General features: G+C 47.4%; 1 protein-coding gene across 1 annotated transcript in view; it reads left to right on the forward strand.

Annotated features, from left to right (window-relative positions):
* LOC110001235 (piezo-type mechanosensitive ion channel component 2) overlaps window positions 1-20,596 on the forward strand; it is a 59,771-nt gene that overhangs the window by 10,636 nt on the left and 28,539 nt on the right. Inside the window, exons 11-31 of the mRNA XM_065948719.1 lie at window positions 183-433; window positions 757-905; window positions 1,426-1,504; window positions 1,582-1,676; window positions 4,073-4,272; window positions 4,346-4,503; window positions 6,089-6,265; window positions 6,362-6,475; window positions 6,592-6,792; window positions 6,876-7,080; window positions 7,251-7,352; window positions 7,895-8,072; window positions 8,157-8,243; window positions 10,669-10,825; window positions 10,956-11,052; window positions 11,146-11,311; window positions 11,751-11,840; window positions 12,594-12,682; window positions 12,766-12,834; window positions 13,439-13,542; window positions 15,407-15,527. Of these exons, the coding sequence (XP_065804791.1) occupies window positions 183-433; window positions 757-905; window positions 1,426-1,504; window positions 1,582-1,676; window positions 4,073-4,272; window positions 4,346-4,503; window positions 6,089-6,265; window positions 6,362-6,475; window positions 6,592-6,792; window positions 6,876-7,080; window positions 7,251-7,352; window positions 7,895-8,072; window positions 8,157-8,243; window positions 10,669-10,825; window positions 10,956-11,052; window positions 11,146-11,311; window positions 11,751-11,840; window positions 12,594-12,682; window positions 12,766-12,834; window positions 13,439-13,542; window positions 15,407-15,527 (2,889 nt within the window). The remainder of the gene's footprint in view (window positions 1-182; window positions 434-756; window positions 906-1,425; window positions 1,505-1,581; window positions 1,677-4,072; window positions 4,273-4,345; window positions 4,504-6,088; window positions 6,266-6,361; window positions 6,476-6,591; window positions 6,793-6,875; window positions 7,081-7,250; window positions 7,353-7,894; window positions 8,073-8,156; window positions 8,244-10,668; window positions 10,826-10,955; window positions 11,053-11,145; window positions 11,312-11,750; window positions 11,841-12,593; window positions 12,683-12,765; window positions 12,835-13,438; window positions 13,543-15,406; window positions 15,528-20,596) is intronic.

Below are 20,596 nucleotides of genomic sequence, written 5' to 3' on the forward strand. Positions count from 1 at the left end.
TCTCACTGACATGTCACCTGTCTCACTGACTGGTCACCTGTCTCACTTACTCGTCACCTGTCTCACTGACTGGTCACATGTCTCACTTACTCGTCACCTGTCTCACTGACTGTTCACCTGTCTCACTGACTGGTCACCTGTCTCACTGACATGTCACCTGTCTTTGGTTCTGTCGTCTGTAGAGGAGCAGAGGGCGGATGAACATCTACAGGACAAGAAGCAGGAGGAGCTGTCGTATGAGGAGCTGCTGCTTCTGCAGGGTGGAGGAGGAGTTAGGATGGAGGCCCTAGTTGCTGTGGTTACCAGGATGTTTATTAAATACTGGATCTACGTTTGTGGAACCATGTTCTTCTTCGTGAGTTTTGAGGGGGAAATGGTCCTTTACAAAGTCATCTACATGGTCATGTTCCTGTGCTGCGTCGCCCTCTACCAGGTAACACTGCAACTACACACCTGATCTACTACAGGTACACACTCACACCTGATCTGCTGCAGGTACACACTCACACCTGATCTACTGCAGGTACACACTCACACCTGATCTACTGCAGGTACACACTCACACCTGATCTACTGCAGGTACACACTCACACCTGATCTACTGCAGGTACACACTCACACCTGATCTACTGCAGGTACACACTCACACCTGATCTACTGCAGGTACACACTCACACCTGATCTACTGCAGGTACACACTCACACCTGATCTACCTGAGCTTTATGATCTTATTTTGTGTCTTTCTCTCTTTGCAGTTAAACTATGAGCGTTGGCGTGCCTTGCTCAGGGGTTTCTGGGTAGCTGTGGTTGTTTACTCCATGCTAGTTCTCATCCTGGTCTACACCTTCCAGTTCCCCTCATCCCCCCACCTGTGGAGTTACTACACTGGACTCAGCACACACAGGTACACACAGTTATCAGGTACACATAGGTGTAACATGTAGTCACAGGTGTAACATGTACACACAGGTACACACAGGTGTAACATGTACTCACAGGTGTAACATGTACACACAGGTACACACAGGTGTAACATGTACTCACAGGTGTAACAGGTACACACAGGTGTAACATGTACACACAGGTGCACACAGGTGTAACGTGTATTCACAGGTGTAACATGTACACACAGGTACACACAGGTGTAACCTGTAAGGACAATGTAAGGGCATTATCAAACAAATCATTTATTATTAACGACCTCATTAGAGAGAGAGAGAGAGAGAGAGAGAGAGAGAGCGAGAGAGAGAGAGCGAACAGGTGTAACATGTACACACAGGTGTTACCGGTACACACAGGTATAACAGATACTCACAGGTGTAACATGTACACACGGGTGTTACCGGTACACACAGGTATAACAGATACTCACAGGTGTAACATGTACACACAGGTGTAACATGTACTGTAATGTGTCTCTGCAGGTTGGAGGATGTTGGTTTGGAGAAGTTCACGGTTCCCGTCCTCTTCACTAAGATCTTCATCCCTGCTGCGTTCCTTCTGGTACCACAACCCGTTTTATCATTTCCTCAGAAAGTTCCTTTGTCTTACATCTTTAATATCTAAACCTCACTCACCAGGTGTGCATCGTACACCTGCATTACTTCCATGAACCCTTCCTGCTGCTGACTGACCTGAAGACTGTGGTGGACACACACAACAGCACCATCACCAGGTAACACAACTACACACCATCACCAGGTAACACAACTACACACCATCACCAGGTAACACAACCACACAGCACCATCACCAGGTAACACAACTACACAGCATCACAAGGTAACACAACTACACAGCACCACCAGGTAACACAACTACACAGCACCATCACCAGGTAACACAACTACACAGCACCATCACCAGGTAACACAACTACACAGCACCATCACCAGGTAACACAACCACACAGCATCACCAGGTAACACAACTACACAGCATCACCAGGTAACACAACTACACAGCACCATCACCAGGTAACACAACTACACACCATCACCAGGTAACACAACTACACAGCACCATCACCAGGTAACACAACTACACACCATCACCAGGTAACACAACCACACAGCACCATCACCAGGTAACACAACTACACAGCATCACAAGGTAACACAACTACACAGCACCACCAGGTAACACAACTACACACCATCACCAGGTAACACAACTACACACCATCACCAGGTAACACAACCACACAGCACCATCACCAGGTAACACAACTACACACCATCACAAGGTAACACAACTACACACCACCATCACCAGGTAACACAACTACACAGCACCATCACCAGGTAACACAACTACACACCATCACCAGGTAACACAACTACACAGCACCATCACCAGGTAACACAACTACACACCATCACCAGGTAACACAACTACACAGCACCATCACCAGGTAACACAACCACACACCATCACCAGGTAACACAACTACACACCATCACCAGGTAACACAACTACACAGCATCACAAGGTAACACAACTACACAGCACCACCAGGTAACACAACTACACACCATCACCAGGTAACACAACTACACACCATCACCAGGTAACACAACTACACACCATCACAAGGTAACACAACTACACACCATCACCAGGTAACACAACTACACAGCACCACCAGGTAACACAACTACACACCATCACAAGGTAACACAACTACACACCATCACCAGGTAACACAACTACACAGCACCACCAGGTAACACAACTACACACCATCACAAGGTAACACAACTACACAGCATCACCAGGTAACACAACTACACACCATCACCAGGTAACACAACTACACAGCACCACCAGGTAACACAACTACACACCATCACCAGGTAACACAACTACACAGCATCACAAGGTAACACAACTACACAGCACCATCACCAGGTAACACAACTACACACCATCACCAGGTAACACAACTACACACCACCATCACCAGGTAACACAACTACACAGCACCATCACCAGGTAACACAACTACACACCATCACCAGGTAACACAACTACACACCACCATCACCAGGTAACACAACCACACAGCACCACCAGGTAACACAACTACACACCATCACCAGGTAACACAACTACACACCATCACCAGGTAACACAACTACACACCATCACCAGGTAACACAACCACACAGCACCATCACCAGGTAACACAACTACACACCATCACCAGGTAACACAACTACACACCACCATCACCAGGTAACACAACTACACAGCATCACAAGGTAACACAACTACACAGCATCACAAGGTAACACAACCACACAGCACCATCACCAGGTAACACAACTACACAGCACCATCACCAGGTAACACAACTACACAGCACCATCACCAGGTAACACAACTACACACCACCATCACAAGGTAACACAACTACACAGCACCATCACCAGGTAACACAACCACACAGCATCACAAGGTAACACAACCACACAGCATCACAAGGTAACACAACTACACAGCACCATCACCAGGTAACACAACTACACAGCATCACCAGGTAACACAACTACACACCATCAACAGGTAACACAACTACACACCATCACCAGGTAACACAACTACACAGCACCATCACCAGGTAACACAACCACACAGCACCATCACCAGGTAACACAACCACACAGCACCATCACCAGGTAACACAACTACACAGCATCACCAGGTAACACAACTACACAGCACCATCACCAGGTAACACAACTACACAGCACCATCACCAGGTAACACAACTACACACCATCACCAGGTAACACAACTACACAGCACCATCACCAGGTAACACAACCACACAGCACCATCACCAGGTAACACAACTACACACCATCACCAGGTAACACAACTACACAGCATCACCAGGTAACACAACTACACAGCACCATCACCAGGTAACACAACTACACACCATCACCAGGTAACACAACTACACAGCATCACCAGGTAAGCTTGTTTTTTGGTGTTGCATGTTCAGGGGAGAATAAAATAGTGTAGTGATTAAAATGACCAGGAGGGGGCTCTCTCTCTCTGCAGGTTGGTCCATTCTGAAGGCAGCCTTTATGACCTTTCGCTGGGTGGATCTCCTGAACTCCTCAAGGAGGATGAGAAGAGAGAAGGAGAAAGGGGGACAGAGGAGGACAAAAAGAAGACATGGATAAAGGGAGAGGAAAAGGAGGAGCAGGAGATATACCCCTGTGTGTTTGATGGGGAAACCCTGTCTGACCACCTTACAGGTAAACACAGTGAAACAGTAACCCTATGACAGAGCAGTTTGAAACAATAACAAGAACTGTCTCTCCTTCTCAGTCCTGATCTCCTGGAGGCTGGTGGTGGATCGTCTCTCTGTTCTGTTCCTGCAGCTCCTGCTCTCCCTGCAGCACCTGCAGCACCTCCTCTGGTGGTTCTTGGAATTACATATCGTTAAGATTGTCTCCTCCTATATCATCTGGGTTTCTGTGAAAGAGGTCAGAGCCTGTCTGTCTTTCTGTGTGTGTGTGTGTGTGTGTGTGTGTGTGTGTGTGTGTGTGTGTGTGTGTGTGTGTGTGTGTGTGTGTGTGTGTGTGTGTGTGTGTGTGTGTGTGTGTGTGTGTGTGTGTGTGTGTGTGTGTGTGTGTGTGTGTGTGTGTGTGTGTGTTGAACCTGTCTGTCTCTGCAGGTGTGTGTGTGTTGAACATGTCTGTGTTTCTGCAGGTGTGTGTGTGTGTTGAACTTGTCTGTCTCTCTGCAGGTGTGTGTTGAACCTGTCTTTCTCTCTGCAGGTGTGTGTTGAACCTGTCTTTCTCTCTGCAGGTGTGTGTGTGTTATACCTGTCTGTCTCTGTGCAGGTGTGTGTGAGTTGAACCTGTCTGTCTCTCTGCAGGTGTGTGTGTGTGTGAGTTGAACCTGTCTGTCTCTTTGCAGGTGTGTGTTGAACATGTCTGTCTCTCTACAGGTGTGTGTGTGTGTTGAACCTGTCTGTCTCTCTGCAGGTGTGTGTGTGTGTGTGTGTGTGTTGAACCTGTCTGTCTCTCTGCAGGTGTGTGTGTGTGTGTGTGTGTGTTGAACCTGTCTGTCTCTCTGCAGGTGTGTGTGTGTTGAACATGTCTTTGTTTCTGCAGGTGTGTGTGTGTGTGTTGAACTTGTCTGTCTCTCTGCAGGTGTGTGTGTGTGTGTTGAACTTGTCTGTCTCTCTGCAGGTGTGTGTGTGTTGAACCTGTCTGTCTCTCTGCAGGTGTGTGTTGAACCTGTCTGTCTCTCTGCAGGTGTGTGTGTGTTGAACCTGTCTGTCTCTCTGCAGGTGTGTGTGTGTTGAACCTGTCTGTCTCTCTGCAGGTGTGTGTGTGTGTGTGTGTTGAACCTGTCTGTCTCTCTGCAGGTGTGTGTGTGTGTTGAACCTGTCTGTCTCTCTGCAGGTGTGTGTGTGTTATACCTGTCTGTCTCTGTGCAGGTGTGTGTGTGAGTTGAACCTGTCTGTCTCTCTGCAGGTGTGTGTGTGTGTTATACCTGTCTGTCTCTGTGCAGGTGTGTGTGTGTGTGAGTTGAACCTGTCTGTCTCTCTGCATGTCTCTCTGCAGGTGTGTGTGTGTTGCACCTGTCTGTCTCTTTGCAGGTGTGTGTGTGTTGAACATGTCTGTCTCTCTGCAGGTGTGTGTGTGTGTGTGTGTGTGTGTGTGTGTGTGTGTGTGTGTTGTGAACCTGTCTGTCTCTCTGCAGGTGTCTGTGTGTGTTGAACATGTCTTTGTGTGTGTGTGTGTGTGTGTGTGTGTGTGTGTGTGTGTTGAACCTGTCTGTCTCTCTGCAGGTGTGTGTTGAACCTGTCTTTCTCTCTGCAGGTGTGTGTGTGTTGAACTTGTCTGTCTCTCTGCAGGTGTGTGTTGAACCTATCTTTCTCTCTGCAGGTGTGTGTGTGTGTGTGTGTGTGTGTGTGTGTGTGTGTGTGTTGAACCTGTCTGTCTCTCTGCAGGTGTGTGTGTGTTGAACCTGTCTGTCTCTCTGCAGGTGTGTGTGTGTTGAACCTGTCTGTCTCTCTGCAGGTGTGTGTGTGTGTTGAACCTGTCTGTCTCTCTGCAGGTGTGTGTGTTGAATCTTCTCTTCGTGCTGTGTGTGGCGGTGGCTCTTCCCTGCAGGCGGTGGCGCCCCCTGCTGTCAGGAGTGTGTACAGTCTGGACGTGTGTGCTGACTGTCTGTAAGATGTTGTACCAGCTCAATGTAGTTCAGCCAATCAGATACTCCTCCAACTGCACCACGGTAACCATGGAAACACTTACTGGAAATCTCTTTTTGTTCTTAAATGACCTCACAGATACTCAGGTAACAATGTCACACCTGTTTGCTTCTTTACAGCCAGGTAACTCCAGCACAGACCTGTCTCACTCTGTTTTGTACTCTGGTCCAGTTGACCCCGCCCAGTGGGTGGGGCTTCGCAAGACAGATGGAAAACTGCTTTACTACCTGAAAGTAAGATGTGACATCACAACCATACTTACCTTGGTCAGACTGTAGGCTCTCTTTGCTTAGCTTAATGCTAACACAAACCCTTCACAACTTAGCATTGTGCTAACTTGTCTCTCCAGTATAACCTCATGATGTTAGCACTGCTAGCCTTCGAGGTGACAGTTTACCGACACCAGGAGCTTTACCGTCTTCGCCATGACCAAGTCCCGCCCTCAACAAGAACCTTGTTTCATGACATCACCAGGCGTCAGTTAGATGACAGCCTGATGAGCTGTGTTAAGTACTTCCTGAACTACTTCTTCTACAAGTTTGGACTTGAGGTGAGATGCTCACATATTAGCATTAGCATAGCATCAAGCTAAACTTTCTCTGTTTAGTGCTTCTCAACTCTTCTTCTCCTCAGACCTGCTTCCTGTTGGCTGTGAACGTGATTGGTCAACGGATGGATCTCTTTGCTGCATGTCAAGCTCTCGGCCTCATCACTGTCCTATCACAGCGCAGCAGGAAGCGCATCAGCTCTGTGTGGCCTAAGTACTGCTACTTCCTGTCAGGGCTGTTGTGTTTCCAGTACCTGGTGTGTATTGGATTCCCTCCGGCGACATGTAAAGGTACAAACTCACCTGTAGAGTTAATGTGACCTGTACAGGTACTGACTGACCTGTAGAGCTAAGGACACAGTTGAGCTAAGCTAAAACTTCCTCCTGCTACATGTCGTTGTGCTTAGTGCTAAGCTAACTGTTTCCCCTTGTTTTAAACTCTGTGTGGGTTTCATTTTCAGATTATCCTTGGAGACCTCCATCCTCAAACGTGGACTCCAATGTTGTTAAGTGGCTCTTCCTCCCGGATCACCTAACACCACCAAACCCACTCTTCCTCCTCTGTAAGATCATCCTCACCAGATTTCTCTCAGCTCCACTTCATGTTCAAAAGAAAAATATCCATAGATTCAAAGGAACAACCTGCCGACACTTATATCTTCACAGGGTTTACATCACTTATCAAAGAGCTCAATCCATACCTGCTTTATATCCTGAAATCAAAGTCAAAATGGATTCTTTTTATAAATTATTTTTTTAAGATGAATTCATAAATTGTGGAGTTGGTGCTTCAGTAAAAACAGATGTTGAAGTGTATTTCTTAGTGTCAGGGTTACATATATTATTAGAGATTATATACAGATAATATATACAGATTAAATACATCAAATCATAACATTCAGGTTTTTAGGGTTAGGGTTAGTGGATTTGAAAGTGACCACAAGGCCAGAAAAACAAGATTAAAATCTAATTTTAATCTTTAATTGTTTTGATGACCAAGTTTTACAAACCTGGACATTTGGATTTGTTCTTCAATATAATGAAAATGCAAATTCACATATGTTCAGATCAAAGTTTGTTCACTGATATTTTCCTGATCTCTCAGACGACTTCATGCTCCTCCTCGGAGCTTCCCTGCAGCTGCAAGTGTTTGAGGAGGAGCTCGAGGCGTCGGTTCAGCTCCTTGCAGGAGATAACTGTGAGCTGGATGAAGATGAAGGACATGTCTGTGATCCAATCCGAAAGCTTCATGTCAGTACGGTCCCTGACTTTATGATGTGCAGGTAAACACTGCCCTCTGTGCACCTGTCACTCTGTCTTCCTGTTGACCTGTTTCTCTGTCTGACCCCTGACCTCTGGCTGTGCAGGTCTTATCTGGATATGATGAAGGTGATCATCTTCTGTTACATGTTCTGGTTTGTCCTCACTGTCATCTTCATCACTGGGACCACCAGGTGAGTGGGTGGAGCAACAGGTACCTTAAACATTTTTAACATGTTTCCCCAAAATGTAGGCTCAGTATGTCCTGTCCCGGTGACAGGTGTCTACTTCCTGTTCTAGGATCAGTATGTCCTGTCCCGGTGACAGGTGTCTACTTCCTGTTCTAGGATCAGTATGTCCTGGGTCGGTGACAGGTGTCTACTTCCTGTTCTAGGATCAGTATGTCCTATCCCGGTGACAGGTGTCTACTTCCTGTTCTAGGATCAGTATGTCCTGGTGACAGGTGTCTACTTCCTGTTCTGGGATCAGTATGTCCTGTCCCGGTGACAGGTGTCTACTTCCTGTTCTAGGATCAGTATGTCCTATCCCGGTGACAGGTGTCTACTTCCTGTTCTAGGATCAGTATGTCCTGGTGACAGGTGTCTACTTCCTGTTCTAGGATCAGTATGTCCTGTCCCGGTGACAGGTGTCTACTTCCTGTTCTAGGATCAGTATGTCCTGTCCCGGTGACAGGTGTCTACTTCCTGTTCTAGGATCAGTATGTCCTGGGTCGGTGACAGGTGTCTACTTCCTGTTCTAGGATCAGTATGTCCTGTCCCGGTGACAGGTGTCTACTTCCTGTTCTAGGATCAGTATGTCCTGTCCCGGTGACAGGTGTCTACTTCCTGTTCTAGGATCAGTATGTCCTGGGTCGGTGACAGGTGTCTACTTCCTGTTCTAGGATCAGTATGTCCTGGTGACAGGTGTCTACTTCCTGTTCTAGGATCAGTATGTCCTGTCCCCGTGACAGGTGTCTACTTCCTGTTCTAGGATCAGTATGTCCTATCCCGGTGACAGGTGTCTACTTCCTGTTCTGGGATCAGTATGTCCTGTCCCGGTGACAGGTGTCTACTTCCTGTTCTAGGATCAGTATGTCCTATCCCGGTGACAGGTGTCTACTTCCTGTTCTAGGATCAGTATGTCCTATCCCGGTGACAGGTGTCTACTTCCTGTTCTAGGATCAGTATGTCCTGGTGACAGGTGTCTACTTCCTGTTCTAGGATCAGTATGTCCTATCCCGGTGACAGGTGTCTACTTCCTGTTCTAGGATCAGTATGTCCTGTCCCGGTGACAGGTGTCTACTTCCTGTTCTAGGATCAGTATGTCCTGTCCCGGTGACAGGTGTCTACTTCCTGTTCTGGGATCAGTATGTCCTATCCCGGTGACAGGTGTCTACTTCCTGTTCTGGGATCAGTATGTCCTGGGTCGGTGACAGGTGTCTACTTCCTGTTCTAGGATCAGTATGTCCTGTCCCGGTGACAGGTGTCTACTTCCTGTTCTGGGATCAGTATGTCCTGTCCCAGTGACAGGTGTCTACTTCCTGTTCTGGGATCAGTATGTCCTGTCCCGGTGACAGGTGTCTACTTCCTGTTCTGGGATCAGTATGTCCTGTCCCGGTGACAGGTGTCTACTTCCTGTTCTGGGATCAGTATGTCCTATCCCGGTGACAGGTGTCTACTTCCTGTTCTAGGATCAGTATGTCCTGTCCCGGTGACAGGTGTCTACTTCCTGTTCTAGGATCAGTATGTCCTGTCCCGGTGACAGGTGTCTACTTCCTGTTCTGGGATCAGTATGTCCTATCCCGGTGACAGGTGTCTACTTCCTGTTCTAGGATCAGTATGTCCTGGGTCGGTGACAGGTGTCTACTTCCTGTTCTAGGATCAGTATGTCCTGTCCCGGTGACAGGTGTCTACTTCCTGTTCTGGGATCAGTATGTCCTGTCCCGGTGACAGGTGTCTACTTCCTGTTCTGGGATCAGTATGTCCTGGGTCGGTGACAGGTGTCTACTTTCTGTTCTGGGATCAGTATGTCCTGGGTCGGTGACAGGTGTCTACTTCCTGTTCTAGGATCAGTATGTCCTGTCCCGGTGACAGGTGTCTACTTCCTGTTCTGGGATCAGTATGTCCTATCCCGGTGACAGGTGTCTACTTCCTGTTCTGGGATCAGTATGTCCTGGGTCGGTGACAGGTGTCTACTTCCTGTTCTAGGATCAGTATGTCCTGTCCCGGTGACAGGTGTCTACTTCCTGTTCTGGGATCAGTATGTCCTATCCCGGTGACAGGTGTCTACCCTGTTCTAGGATCAGTATGTCCTGTCCCGGTGACAGGTGTCTACCCTGTTCTAGGATCAATATGTCCTGTCCCGGTGACAGGTGTCTACTTCCTGTTCTGGGATCAGTATGTCCTATCCCGGTGACAGGTGTCTACTTCCTGTTCTAGGATCAGTATGTCCTGTCCCGGTGACAGGTGTCTACTTCCTGTTCTAGGATCAGTATGTCCTGTCCCGGTGACAGGTGTCTACCCTGTTCTAGGATCAGTATGTCCTGTCCTGGTGACAGGTGTCTACTTCCTGTTCTAGGATCAGTATGTCCTTGTGACAGGTGTCTACTTCCTGTTCTAGGATCAGTATCTTCTGTATGGGTTACCTGGTGGCCTGTTTCTACTTCCTGCTGGTGGGCGGAGACTTGCTGCTGAAACCAGTCAGATCCATCCTGTTGTACTGGGACTGTCTGATTGGTTACAACGTGTTCGTCATCACCATGAAGAATATTCTGTCGGTGAGATAAGTCATTACCCGATCAAGAATATTTTTATAATTATTATTTTTTGAGAACTAAGAGGTGTGTGCGTGTGCGTGTGCGTGTGCGTGTGCGTGTGCGTGTGCGTGTGCGCGTGTCTCTCTCTCAGATCCTGGCCTGTGGTTTCATTAAGTCGTTGGTCTTGAATCACTGTTGGTTGATTCAGCTCTTCTCATTGGCCTGCACCATCAAAGGATACACTAAACGTATGTCTGTCCATCTACCTGTCTCACTGTCTGTCTCTCTGTCTACCTGTGTTGTTTACTTGTTTTTGTTTATGTTTGTTTAACTTGGTGCAGCGGAGCAGCAGAGCAGTAAACAGTGTGAGTTGCCGAGCGACGAGGCGGGGATCATCTGGGACGGTGTATGTTTCTGTTTCCTGTTACTGCAGAGACGAGTCTTCAGGAGCAACTACTTCCTGTTTGTGGTCCTGGACCTGCAACACACACAACTACTGGCCTCCAGGTACACACACACACATACACACACATACGGTTCAGACGGCTTGCCTCCCCCCACCCCCTTGCTCCCTATCCCTCTTCCTGCATCTCATCCCATCTCTCCCCCTATCCCTTTCCAACCCCGGTGCAGTCTAGACCTGTGAAGGCTGTTTCGTCATGAGCCGGGGATCCAGCCGAAGATTTCTGCCTTTTAATAAGAACGTTTTTTCTTATCACTGTAACTTTTGCTGCTTTGCTAAAGTGCTCATGATGGATAGACCGGGTCTTCGTTATATAACAATGAGTAAGGTCTTTTACCTGCTTTTTGTAAGATAACAATGAGTAAGGTCTTTTACCTCCTTTTTGTGTCTCGAGATAACACTTGTTATGAGTTGACAAATAAAAATTGATTGATTGATTGATTGATGACACATCAACATGATGTGACGGCATGTGTGTTGCAGGGGGGCGGAGCTCTTCCAGGCGTCCACAGTGAAAGCTGTCAGGGCCAGACTCGAGGATGAGAAGACGTCCATGGATCTGCTGAAGAGACAGTAAGACTCAAACCCAGACCAACCATCAGATTCAGACCATCATGTCCAGAACATGAGGTCCAGACCATCGGGTATAAGCCCTCAGGTCCAGACCATTAGGTCCAGACAATCAGGTCCAGAACATCAGGTTCAGACAATCAGGTTCAGACACTCAGCAGTAGCCCAACAGGTCCAGACACATCAGTTCAGACCTTCAGGTCTAGACCATTATGAGCAGACCAACAGACTCAGACCAGCTGAATGTTTGCACACATTTACCTAGAGAGACTAGAGGGACTAGCTAGAGACTAGAGGGACTAAATAAACTGAGGAACTAGAAAGCGTAGAGGAAGTATAGAGACAAGAGGAACTATAGAGAACACTAGAGAGAATCTAGACTCTAGAGAGATTGGGGGGACTAGTTAGATTAGAGAGACTAGAGGAACTATAGAGACCACTAGAGAGAATGTAGACTCTACAGAGACTGGGGGGACTAGAGGAACTATAGAGACCACTAGAGAGAATGTAGACTCTACAGAGACTGGGGGGACTAGAGGAACTATAGAGACCACTAGAGAGAATGTAGACTCTACAGAGACTGGGGGGACTAGAAGAACTATAGAGATCACTAGAGAGAATGTAGACTCTACAGAGACTGGGGGGATTAGAGGAACTATAGAGACCACTAGAGAGAATGTAGACTCTACAGAGACTGGGGGGACTAGTTGGACTAGAACCTGTCTACCTGACTTGGACTTGTGTGTGTTCCTTTAGGATGGAGAGGATTAAATCTCGACAGCAGAAGTTCCGCAGAGGAAAAGAGAAGATGTTGAGTTTGACCCAAGAAGGCTTCCGTACTGATGGTGTGTAAACAAAGCTGTTGCCGTGGAGACAGTGTGTGATACACAGCTGTCAATCAAAGTTTAACTGTTGATGTGCCTTAAAGGTCAAGAGAATAAGAAGAAGGGACAGAGACAGAAGGAGTGGTGGAGGCCCTGGGTAAACCACGCCTCAAGTGAGTTACATGACCTTTCTGTCTGTCTGTCTGTCTGACTGCCTGTCTGTCTGTCTGTGTGTCTGTCTGTCTGTCTGACTGCCTGTCTGTCTGTCTGTGTGTCTGTGTGTGTGTGTGTCTGTCTGTCTGTCTGTCTGTCTGTCTGTCTGTCTGTGTGACTGCCTGTCTGTCTGTGTGTCTGTCTGACTGTCTGTCTGTCTGTCTGTCTGACTGCCTGTCTGTCTGTCTGTGTGTCTGTCTGACTGCCTGTCTGTCTGTCTGTGTGACTGCCTGTCTGTCTGTGTGTCTGTCTGTCTGACTGTCTGTCTGTCTGTCTGTCTCTCTGTCTGTCTGTCTGTCTGTCTGTCTGTCTGTCTGTGTGTGTCTGTCTGTCTGTCTGTCTGTCTGTGTGACTGCCTGTCTGTCTGTGTGTCTGTCTGACTGTCTGTCTGTCTGTCTGACTGCCTGTCTGTCTGTCTGTGTGTGTCTGTCTGTCTGTCTGTCTGTCTGTCTGTGTGACTGCCTGTCTGTCTGTGTGTCTGTCTGACTGTCTGTCTGTCTGTCTGACTGCCTGTCTGTCTGTCTGACTGACTGACTGACTGCCTGTCTGTCTGTCTGTCTGCAGTGGTAAGGAGTGGGGATTATTACCTGTTTGAGACTGACAGTGAGGAGGAGGAGGAGGAGGAGGAGAAAAAAGGGGAGGAGCCACCTGAGAAATCAGCCTTCCAGGTGAGTGTGGTGATTGTGTTGTGATCTGCTCAGACTCTTCAGATAACAGGTGAGTAGAATCAGAGATGCTGAATACGTCCTTAATCCGTTCAATGTTAATTATCAGCGTTATCTCTTTCATTTAAAAGTGATTTTTGATACACAGATGTGTAGATTGTAGCTGCTGTAGTGGTCTGACAGATGTGTAGATTGTAGCTGTGGTGGTCTGACAGATGTGTAGATTGTAGCTGCTGTGGTGGTCTGACAGATGTGTAGATTGTAGCTGTGGTGGTCTGACAGATGTGTAGATTGTAGCTGTGGTGGTCTGACAGATGTGTAGATTGTAGCTGCTGTGGTGGTCTGACAGATGTGTAGATTGTAGCTGTGGTGGTCTGACAGATGTGTAGATTGTAGCAGCTGTGGTGGTCTGACAGATGTGTAGATTGTAGCTGCTGTGGCGGTCTGACAGATGTGTAGATTGTAGCTGCTGTGGTGGTCTGACAGATGTGTAGATTGTAGCTGCTGTGGCGGTCTGACAGATGTGTAGATTGTAGCTGTGATGGTCTGACAGATGTGTAGATTGTAGCTGTGGTGGTCTGACAGATGTGTAGATTGTAGCTGTGATGGTCTGACAGATGTGTAGATTGTAGCTGTGGTGGTCTGACAGATGTGTAGATTGTAGCTGCTGTAGTGGTCTGACAGATGTGTAGATTGTAGCTGTGGTGGTCTGACAGATGTGTAGATTGTAGCTACTGTGTTGGTCTGACAGATGTGTAGATTGTGGTGGTCTGACAGATGTGTAGATTGTAGCTGCTGTTGTGGTCTGACAGATGTGAAGATTGTGGTGGTCTGACAGATGTGTAGATTGTAGCTGCTGTTGTGGTCTGACAGATGTGAAGATTGTGGTGGTCTGACAGATGTGTAGATTGGAGCTGTAGTGGTCTGACAGATGTGTAGATTGTAGCTGCTGTTGTGGTCTGACAGATGTGAAGATTGTGGTGGTCTGACAGATGTGTAGATTGTAGCTGCTGTTGTGGTCTGACAGATGTGAAGATTGTGGTGGTCTGACAGATGTGTAGATTGTAGCTGCTGTTGTGGTCTGACAGATGTGAAGATTGTGGTGGTCTGACAGATGTGTAGATTGTAGCTGCTGTTGTGGTCTGACAGATGTGAAGATTGTGGTGGTCTGACAGATGTGTAGATTGGAGCTGCTGTGGTGGTCTGACAGATGTGAAGATTGTGGTGGTCTGACAGATGTGTAGATTGGAGCTGCTGTGGTGGTCTGACAGATGTGAAGATTGTGGTGGTCTGACAGATGTGTAGATTGGAGCTGTGGTGGTCTGACAGATGTGTAGATTGTAGCTGCTGTAGTGGTCTGACAGATGTGTAGATTGTAGCTGTAGTGGTCTGACAGATGTGTAGATTGTAGCTGTAGTGGTCTGACAGATGTGTAGATTGTAGCTGCTGTAGTGGTCTGACAGATGTGTAGATTGTAGCTGCTGTGTTGGTCTGACAGATGTGTAGATTGTGTCTGCTGTGGTAGATTTTGTGTAATGTTTTCTGAGTATCATGGCCTCTAAAGAACTCACATTTTAAGAAGCTGATGTTTTTGTTGTGTGATTGACCGGTCAAAGTTTATATAAAATTTCTTCATTTGAATCAGCTGATCCAACATACACAAGTGGTTCGTTATGTATAGAGGCTGTAGTCCTCCAAGCGGTTGGCCCGGGCTCGAATCCAACCATTGGGCTCCTTTCCCGCATTTCATTCCCCCCTCTGTGCTGTGGATGGGACAGGAGCAGCCTCACAAAGATCTGAGCACAAATGGGATCCAAGTCTGTCAAGGTGAAAAACCATGTGATGTCATCTTTTGTCTGTTTGCCAGTTTGTCTATCACGCCTGGATTACAGACTCCAGAACAGCTATGAGAGCGCGCATAAACCAAAAAAAACTGAGGAAGAAGACTTCCTGTGAACCAAGGAGCAGGAAGGAGGAGCCCCGAGGAGGTGAGCAGGATGACGTCTGAATCATGTTCATTTATTCTTTACTCTGATAGTTCTGTCGTCCAAACTAAAAACATCGATTTATTGAAGCCCCCCCCCCCATCACCCTCACATTCAGATCAGATCACTCCGCGTTCCACCAGAACAATCTTTTGCAGATTAGAGATTAAATCAAATGAACTTCTCGACATTCTACAATTCTACAATTCACTTAGCAGACGCTTTTATCCAAAGCGACGTACATCAGAGAGTAAGTACAACACAAGCAGGGATCTAGAAAAAAGGAACAATGTGAGTAAGAGCAAACGATCAGCTTTGAGTCTGATTGGACACACAGGTGCTGACAGGAAGTGACCAGAGGCAAAGCACAACATTGACAGCAGTTCTTGAGAGCTCTAATCAGTATAGAAACCATCTTATAAGTCATCGTTATCAAACAAAAACAATCGTGACAACCATCATCATCATCAATGATATCGAAACCATCATCATTAAGTTAGTAGGTATTCATGAAAGAGCTGGGTCTTTAGCTTTTTCTTAAAGGTGCAGAGGGACTCTGCAGATCGAATGGAGTTTGGAAGTTCATTCCACCACCGGGGGGCGACAGAGGAGAAGAGTCTAGTCAGAGACTTAGGACCCTGTTGTGAAGGTTGGATCAGATGCCTTTCATTGGCAGAGCGTAGTGGGGGGGAGGGAGTGTAGACCTGGATGAGAGAGTTAAACTAAGGAGGAGCCGTTTTAGTCGCTGTTTTGTAAGCGAGCAGCAGAGTTTCAAATTTGATGCCAGTGTAAGGAGATGAACAGCGGAGTAACATGTGCTCTTTTAGGAAGGTTGAAGACCAGATGTGCTGCTGCATTGTGTATCATTTGCAGAGGTTTGATAGTGCATGTAGGAAGACCTGCCAGTAGAGAGTTGCAATAGTCGATGTGTAATATCACAAGAGCCTGTACCAGGAGCTGTATAGCGTGTTCTGACAGGTAAGGTCTGATCTTCCTGATGTTGTACAGGGCAAATCGACATGACCGGGCAATCGAAGCTACTTGAACCTTAAAAGTTAGCTGGTCATCAATCATGACACCCAGGTTCCGGGCAGACTTTGTGAGCATGAGTTTGGTTGTTCCAAGCTGGATATTGATCTGTGGTTGCATAGAGGGACTGGCTGGGATGACAAGGAGCTCAGTCTTTGAAAGATTGAGTTGAAGGAGCCGTTCATTCATCCATTTAGAGATATCAGCAAGGCATGATGAGATTCTTGCAGAGACTGTAACATCGTCTGGCGGGAATGAGAGGAAGAGCTGGGTATCGTCAGCATAGCAGTGGTATGAGAAGCCATGAGAACCAAGTGAGCTTGTGTATGTGGAGAAGAGAAGGGGACCAAGCACTGACCCTTGAGGTACCCCTGTGGATAAGCTGTGCGCTTTGGACACTTCTCCCTTCCACGACACTCTAAAGGATCGCCCAGAGAGGTAGGACACGAACCAGCAGAGGGCAGATCCTGAGATGTTCAGAGAGCGTGGACAGGAGGATTTGATGGTTGACTGTGTCAAAGGCAGCAGACAGGTCTAGCAGAAAGGGCAGAAGAGAAACCGGTCTGTAGTTTTCAGCCTGGGCTGGGTTTAGTGTGGGTTTTTTGAGCAGAGGGGTGACCCGAGATTGCTTGAATGTGGTGGGGAACACACCCGTTGACAGAGAGGAGTTGATGATATGCTTAAGTGCAGCAGTAAGCAGAGAGGAAATGGTCTGCGGGAGGCTTGATGGTATTGGGTCCAGAGGACAGGTGGTGGGCCGAGAGTCTAGCACAAGCTTAGAGACTTCATCCTCAGTCAGAGAGGAGAATGAGTCGAGTGAGGCACTTTTGGTTGGTGCCTTCGGGCTGAGTTGGTCAGGCTCAGAAAACTGGTTACTGATGGTTGCAACCTTTTCAGTAAAATACGAGGCAAACATGTCTGGTGTGAACAGATTGGAGGGTGGAGGAGGTGGTTGAAGCAGTGAGTTAAAAGCAGAAAACATTTTTCTTGTATCTGTGGCATTGCATCTGATAATATGTTGTCTTGGCCGTTTTCAAGCTGGAGGAGAATGAGACAAGTCTTTGCTTATAGTCATTGAGGTCAGCGGACTGTTTGGATTTTTGTCATTTTCTCTCTGCTGACCTCAGCCCTGCTCTTTGCTCTCTTATGACTTCTGTGAGCCATGGGCGAGGGTGGGTTTTGTGAGCGGGTTTGGACACCAGAGGGCAGAGCTTGTTCAGAGATGAGGTTAGTGTGGAGCAGAGTGTGTCTGTAGCCTCGTCTGTAGAGAGTGTGTCTGTAGAGAGTGTGTCTGTAGCCTCGTCTGTAGAGAGTGTGTCTGTAGCCTCGTCTGTAGAGAGTGTGTCTGTAGCCTCGTCTGTAGAGAGTGTCTGTAGCCCCGTCTGTAGAGAGTGTGTCTGTAGAGAGTGTGTCTGTAGCCTCGTCTGTAGAGAGTGTGTCTGTAGCCTCGTCTGTAGAGAGTGTGTCTGTAGCCCCGTCTGTAGAGAGTGTGTCTGTAGCCTCGTCTGTAGAGAGTGTGTCTGTAGAGAGTTTGTCTGTAGCCTCGTCTGTAGAGAGTGTGTCTGTAGCCTCTTCTGTAGAGAGTGTGTCTGTAGAGAGTGTGTCTGTAGCCTCGTCTGTAGAGAGTGTGTCTGTAGAGAGAGTGTCTGTAGCCTCGTCTGTAGAGAGTGTGTCTGTAGAGAGCGTGTCTGTAGCCTCGTCTGTAGAGAGTGTGTCTGTAGCCTCTTCTGTAGAGAGTGTGTCTGTAGCCTCGTCTGTAGAGAGTGCGTCTGTAGCCTCTTCTGTAGAGAGAGTGTCTGTAGCCTCGTCTGTAGCGAGTGTGTCTGTAGAGAGAGTGTCTGTAGCCTCGTCTGTAGCGAGTGTGTCTGTAGAGAGTGTGTCTGTAGCCTCGTCTGTAGAGAGTGTGTCTGTAGAGAGTGTGTCTGTAGCCTCGTCTGTAGAGAGTGTGTCTGTAGAGAGTGTGTCTGTAGCCTCGTCTGTAGAGAGTGTGTCTGTAGCCTCGTCTGTAGAGAGAGTGTCTGTAGCCTCGTCTGTAGCGAGTGTGTCTGTAGAGAGAGTGTCTGTAGCCTCGTCTGTAGCGAGTGTGTCTGTAGAGAGAGTGTCTGTAGCCTCGTCTGTAGAGAGAGTGTCTGTAGCCTCGTCTGTAGCGAGTGTGTCTGTAGAGAGAGTGTCTGTAGCCTCGTCTGTAGAGAGAGTGTCTGTAGCCTCGTCTGTAGCGAGTGTGTCTGTAGCCTCTTCTGTAGAGAGTGTGTCTGTAGCCTCATCTGTAGAGAGTGTGTCTGTAGCCTCGTCTGTAGAGAGTGCGTCTGTAGCCTCTTCTGTAGAGAGTGTGTCTGTAGCCTCGTCTGTAGCGAGTGTGTCTGTAGAGAGAGTGTCTGTAGCCTCGTCTGTAGAGAGTGCGGTAAAGACCTTTTGGGCAGGCATGGCAGCCATTACCTGGTTAGACAGCTGAGCTGGCTTGAGCGATCGCATGTTTTGGTGGTATGACACCATTTGTGGCTGAGGGAGTTCCAGCAGGAGATTGTGAATTAAATAAAGAAGTGGTCTGATAGATGTAGAGGGGTGACAGTCAGGTTTGCTGTCGAGCAGTTCCAAGTCGGGATTAAATCAAGAGTGTTGCCAGCTTTGTGGGTAGGAGGAGTTGGGACCTGCATGAGGTCAAATGAGGATAGGAGAGCAAGGAACTCTGTTGCCTGGGCTTTATCAGTGTGTACATTCATGTCTCCCATTACAATCAGTGGTGTTCCATCATCAGGGATTTCTGAGAGTAGCATGTCCAGTTCCACAACAAAATCATTCAGATTACACCCTGGTGGGCGGTAAATGATAGCAATGTACATTTTAATAGGAGCAGTAACCAGATTGTAAGATTGTGTGATATTCAAATGAGGAGTTGTTGCTCAGTGGGAAGAGTTTATTGAATTTCCAGGTATTAGAAATGAGGATACCTGTACCACCTCCACGTCCAACAGAGCGGGGTGTGTGTGAGAACACTGTGTCAACAGAAAGAGCAGCTGGTGTATTTTCTGGGCGGATCCAGGTTTCAGTAAGGGCAAGTGCCTGAATGTCTGACATTTTTGCAAGTGCTTGGATGAATTCAGTTTTATTCACAGCAGATTGACAGTTCCAGAGGCCAAAAGTAGTGATGTGAAAAGCAGTTCTTTTCAGTGTACTGAATCAGTAGAATCAGTTCAGAAAAGTGATTCGTTCAAAAGATTCGTTCACCGAATCGTTCAGTACTTCTCTGCAGCTCTGTCTGTGAATCAGATTTTAATAAGCTGAAACACGGCCGAACGTTTAGTTCTGCTCGCGATCGTTCTGAGAACAGCCGGTGGTGAATAATAAACCAATGAGCTGAGAATTTAGTTGGATAAAGCCACAGTTTGCAAACTGAAAGCTGCTAAAACAATCACATTTATTTTCCCCGACCGTTCTGTTTAGTACGTTCAGTACACAAATCACTCAATGACTGTCTGACTGAGAGGGAGAGAGAGGAGGCGGAGCTCTCATTCAGCTCGTTCACTGAACGAACTGAACGAGAGCTCCGCTCTTCCTCTCAGTTCGTTCAGTGATTCATGTCGGAGCTCTCGTTCAGTTCGTTCACTGAACGAAATGAACGGGAGCTCCGCCTCCGAGTCACTCTTCTCCTCTCAGTTCATTCAGTAATTCACGTCGGAGCTCTTCCTCTCAGTTCGTTCAGTGAACGTGAACAAGCGAGACTGCGAGTCACCAGCCTCAGTCACACACACACACTGTACTGACTGAAACATGATCGTTAGTAGATGTTAAAACAGTCAGCTGAGTTAAATTAAGTTGGATATAAAAGCCGTTTGTAAACTGACAACAGATATAAAAAGCACAAACATTTTCGCGACACCTAAATGTTAAATAATATATTTTCTACTTCCTCAATTTTGGAGACATGAGAGGGAGAAGTAGGGGCAAGCTTTAGCGACTCAGAGCTCCTGACCGACTCCGTCCTGTTGGTTCAGTCAGTAGGTATCACTGACATGAAAGGGAGAGGGAGGGCGGGCTTTGAGAGA

This window comes from Labrus bergylta, chromosome 20, assembly GCF_963930695.1.
Source record: "Labrus bergylta chromosome 20, fLabBer1.1, whole genome shotgun sequence".
Taxonomy (NCBI): domain Eukaryota; kingdom Metazoa; phylum Chordata; class Actinopteri; order Labriformes; family Labridae; genus Labrus; species Labrus bergylta.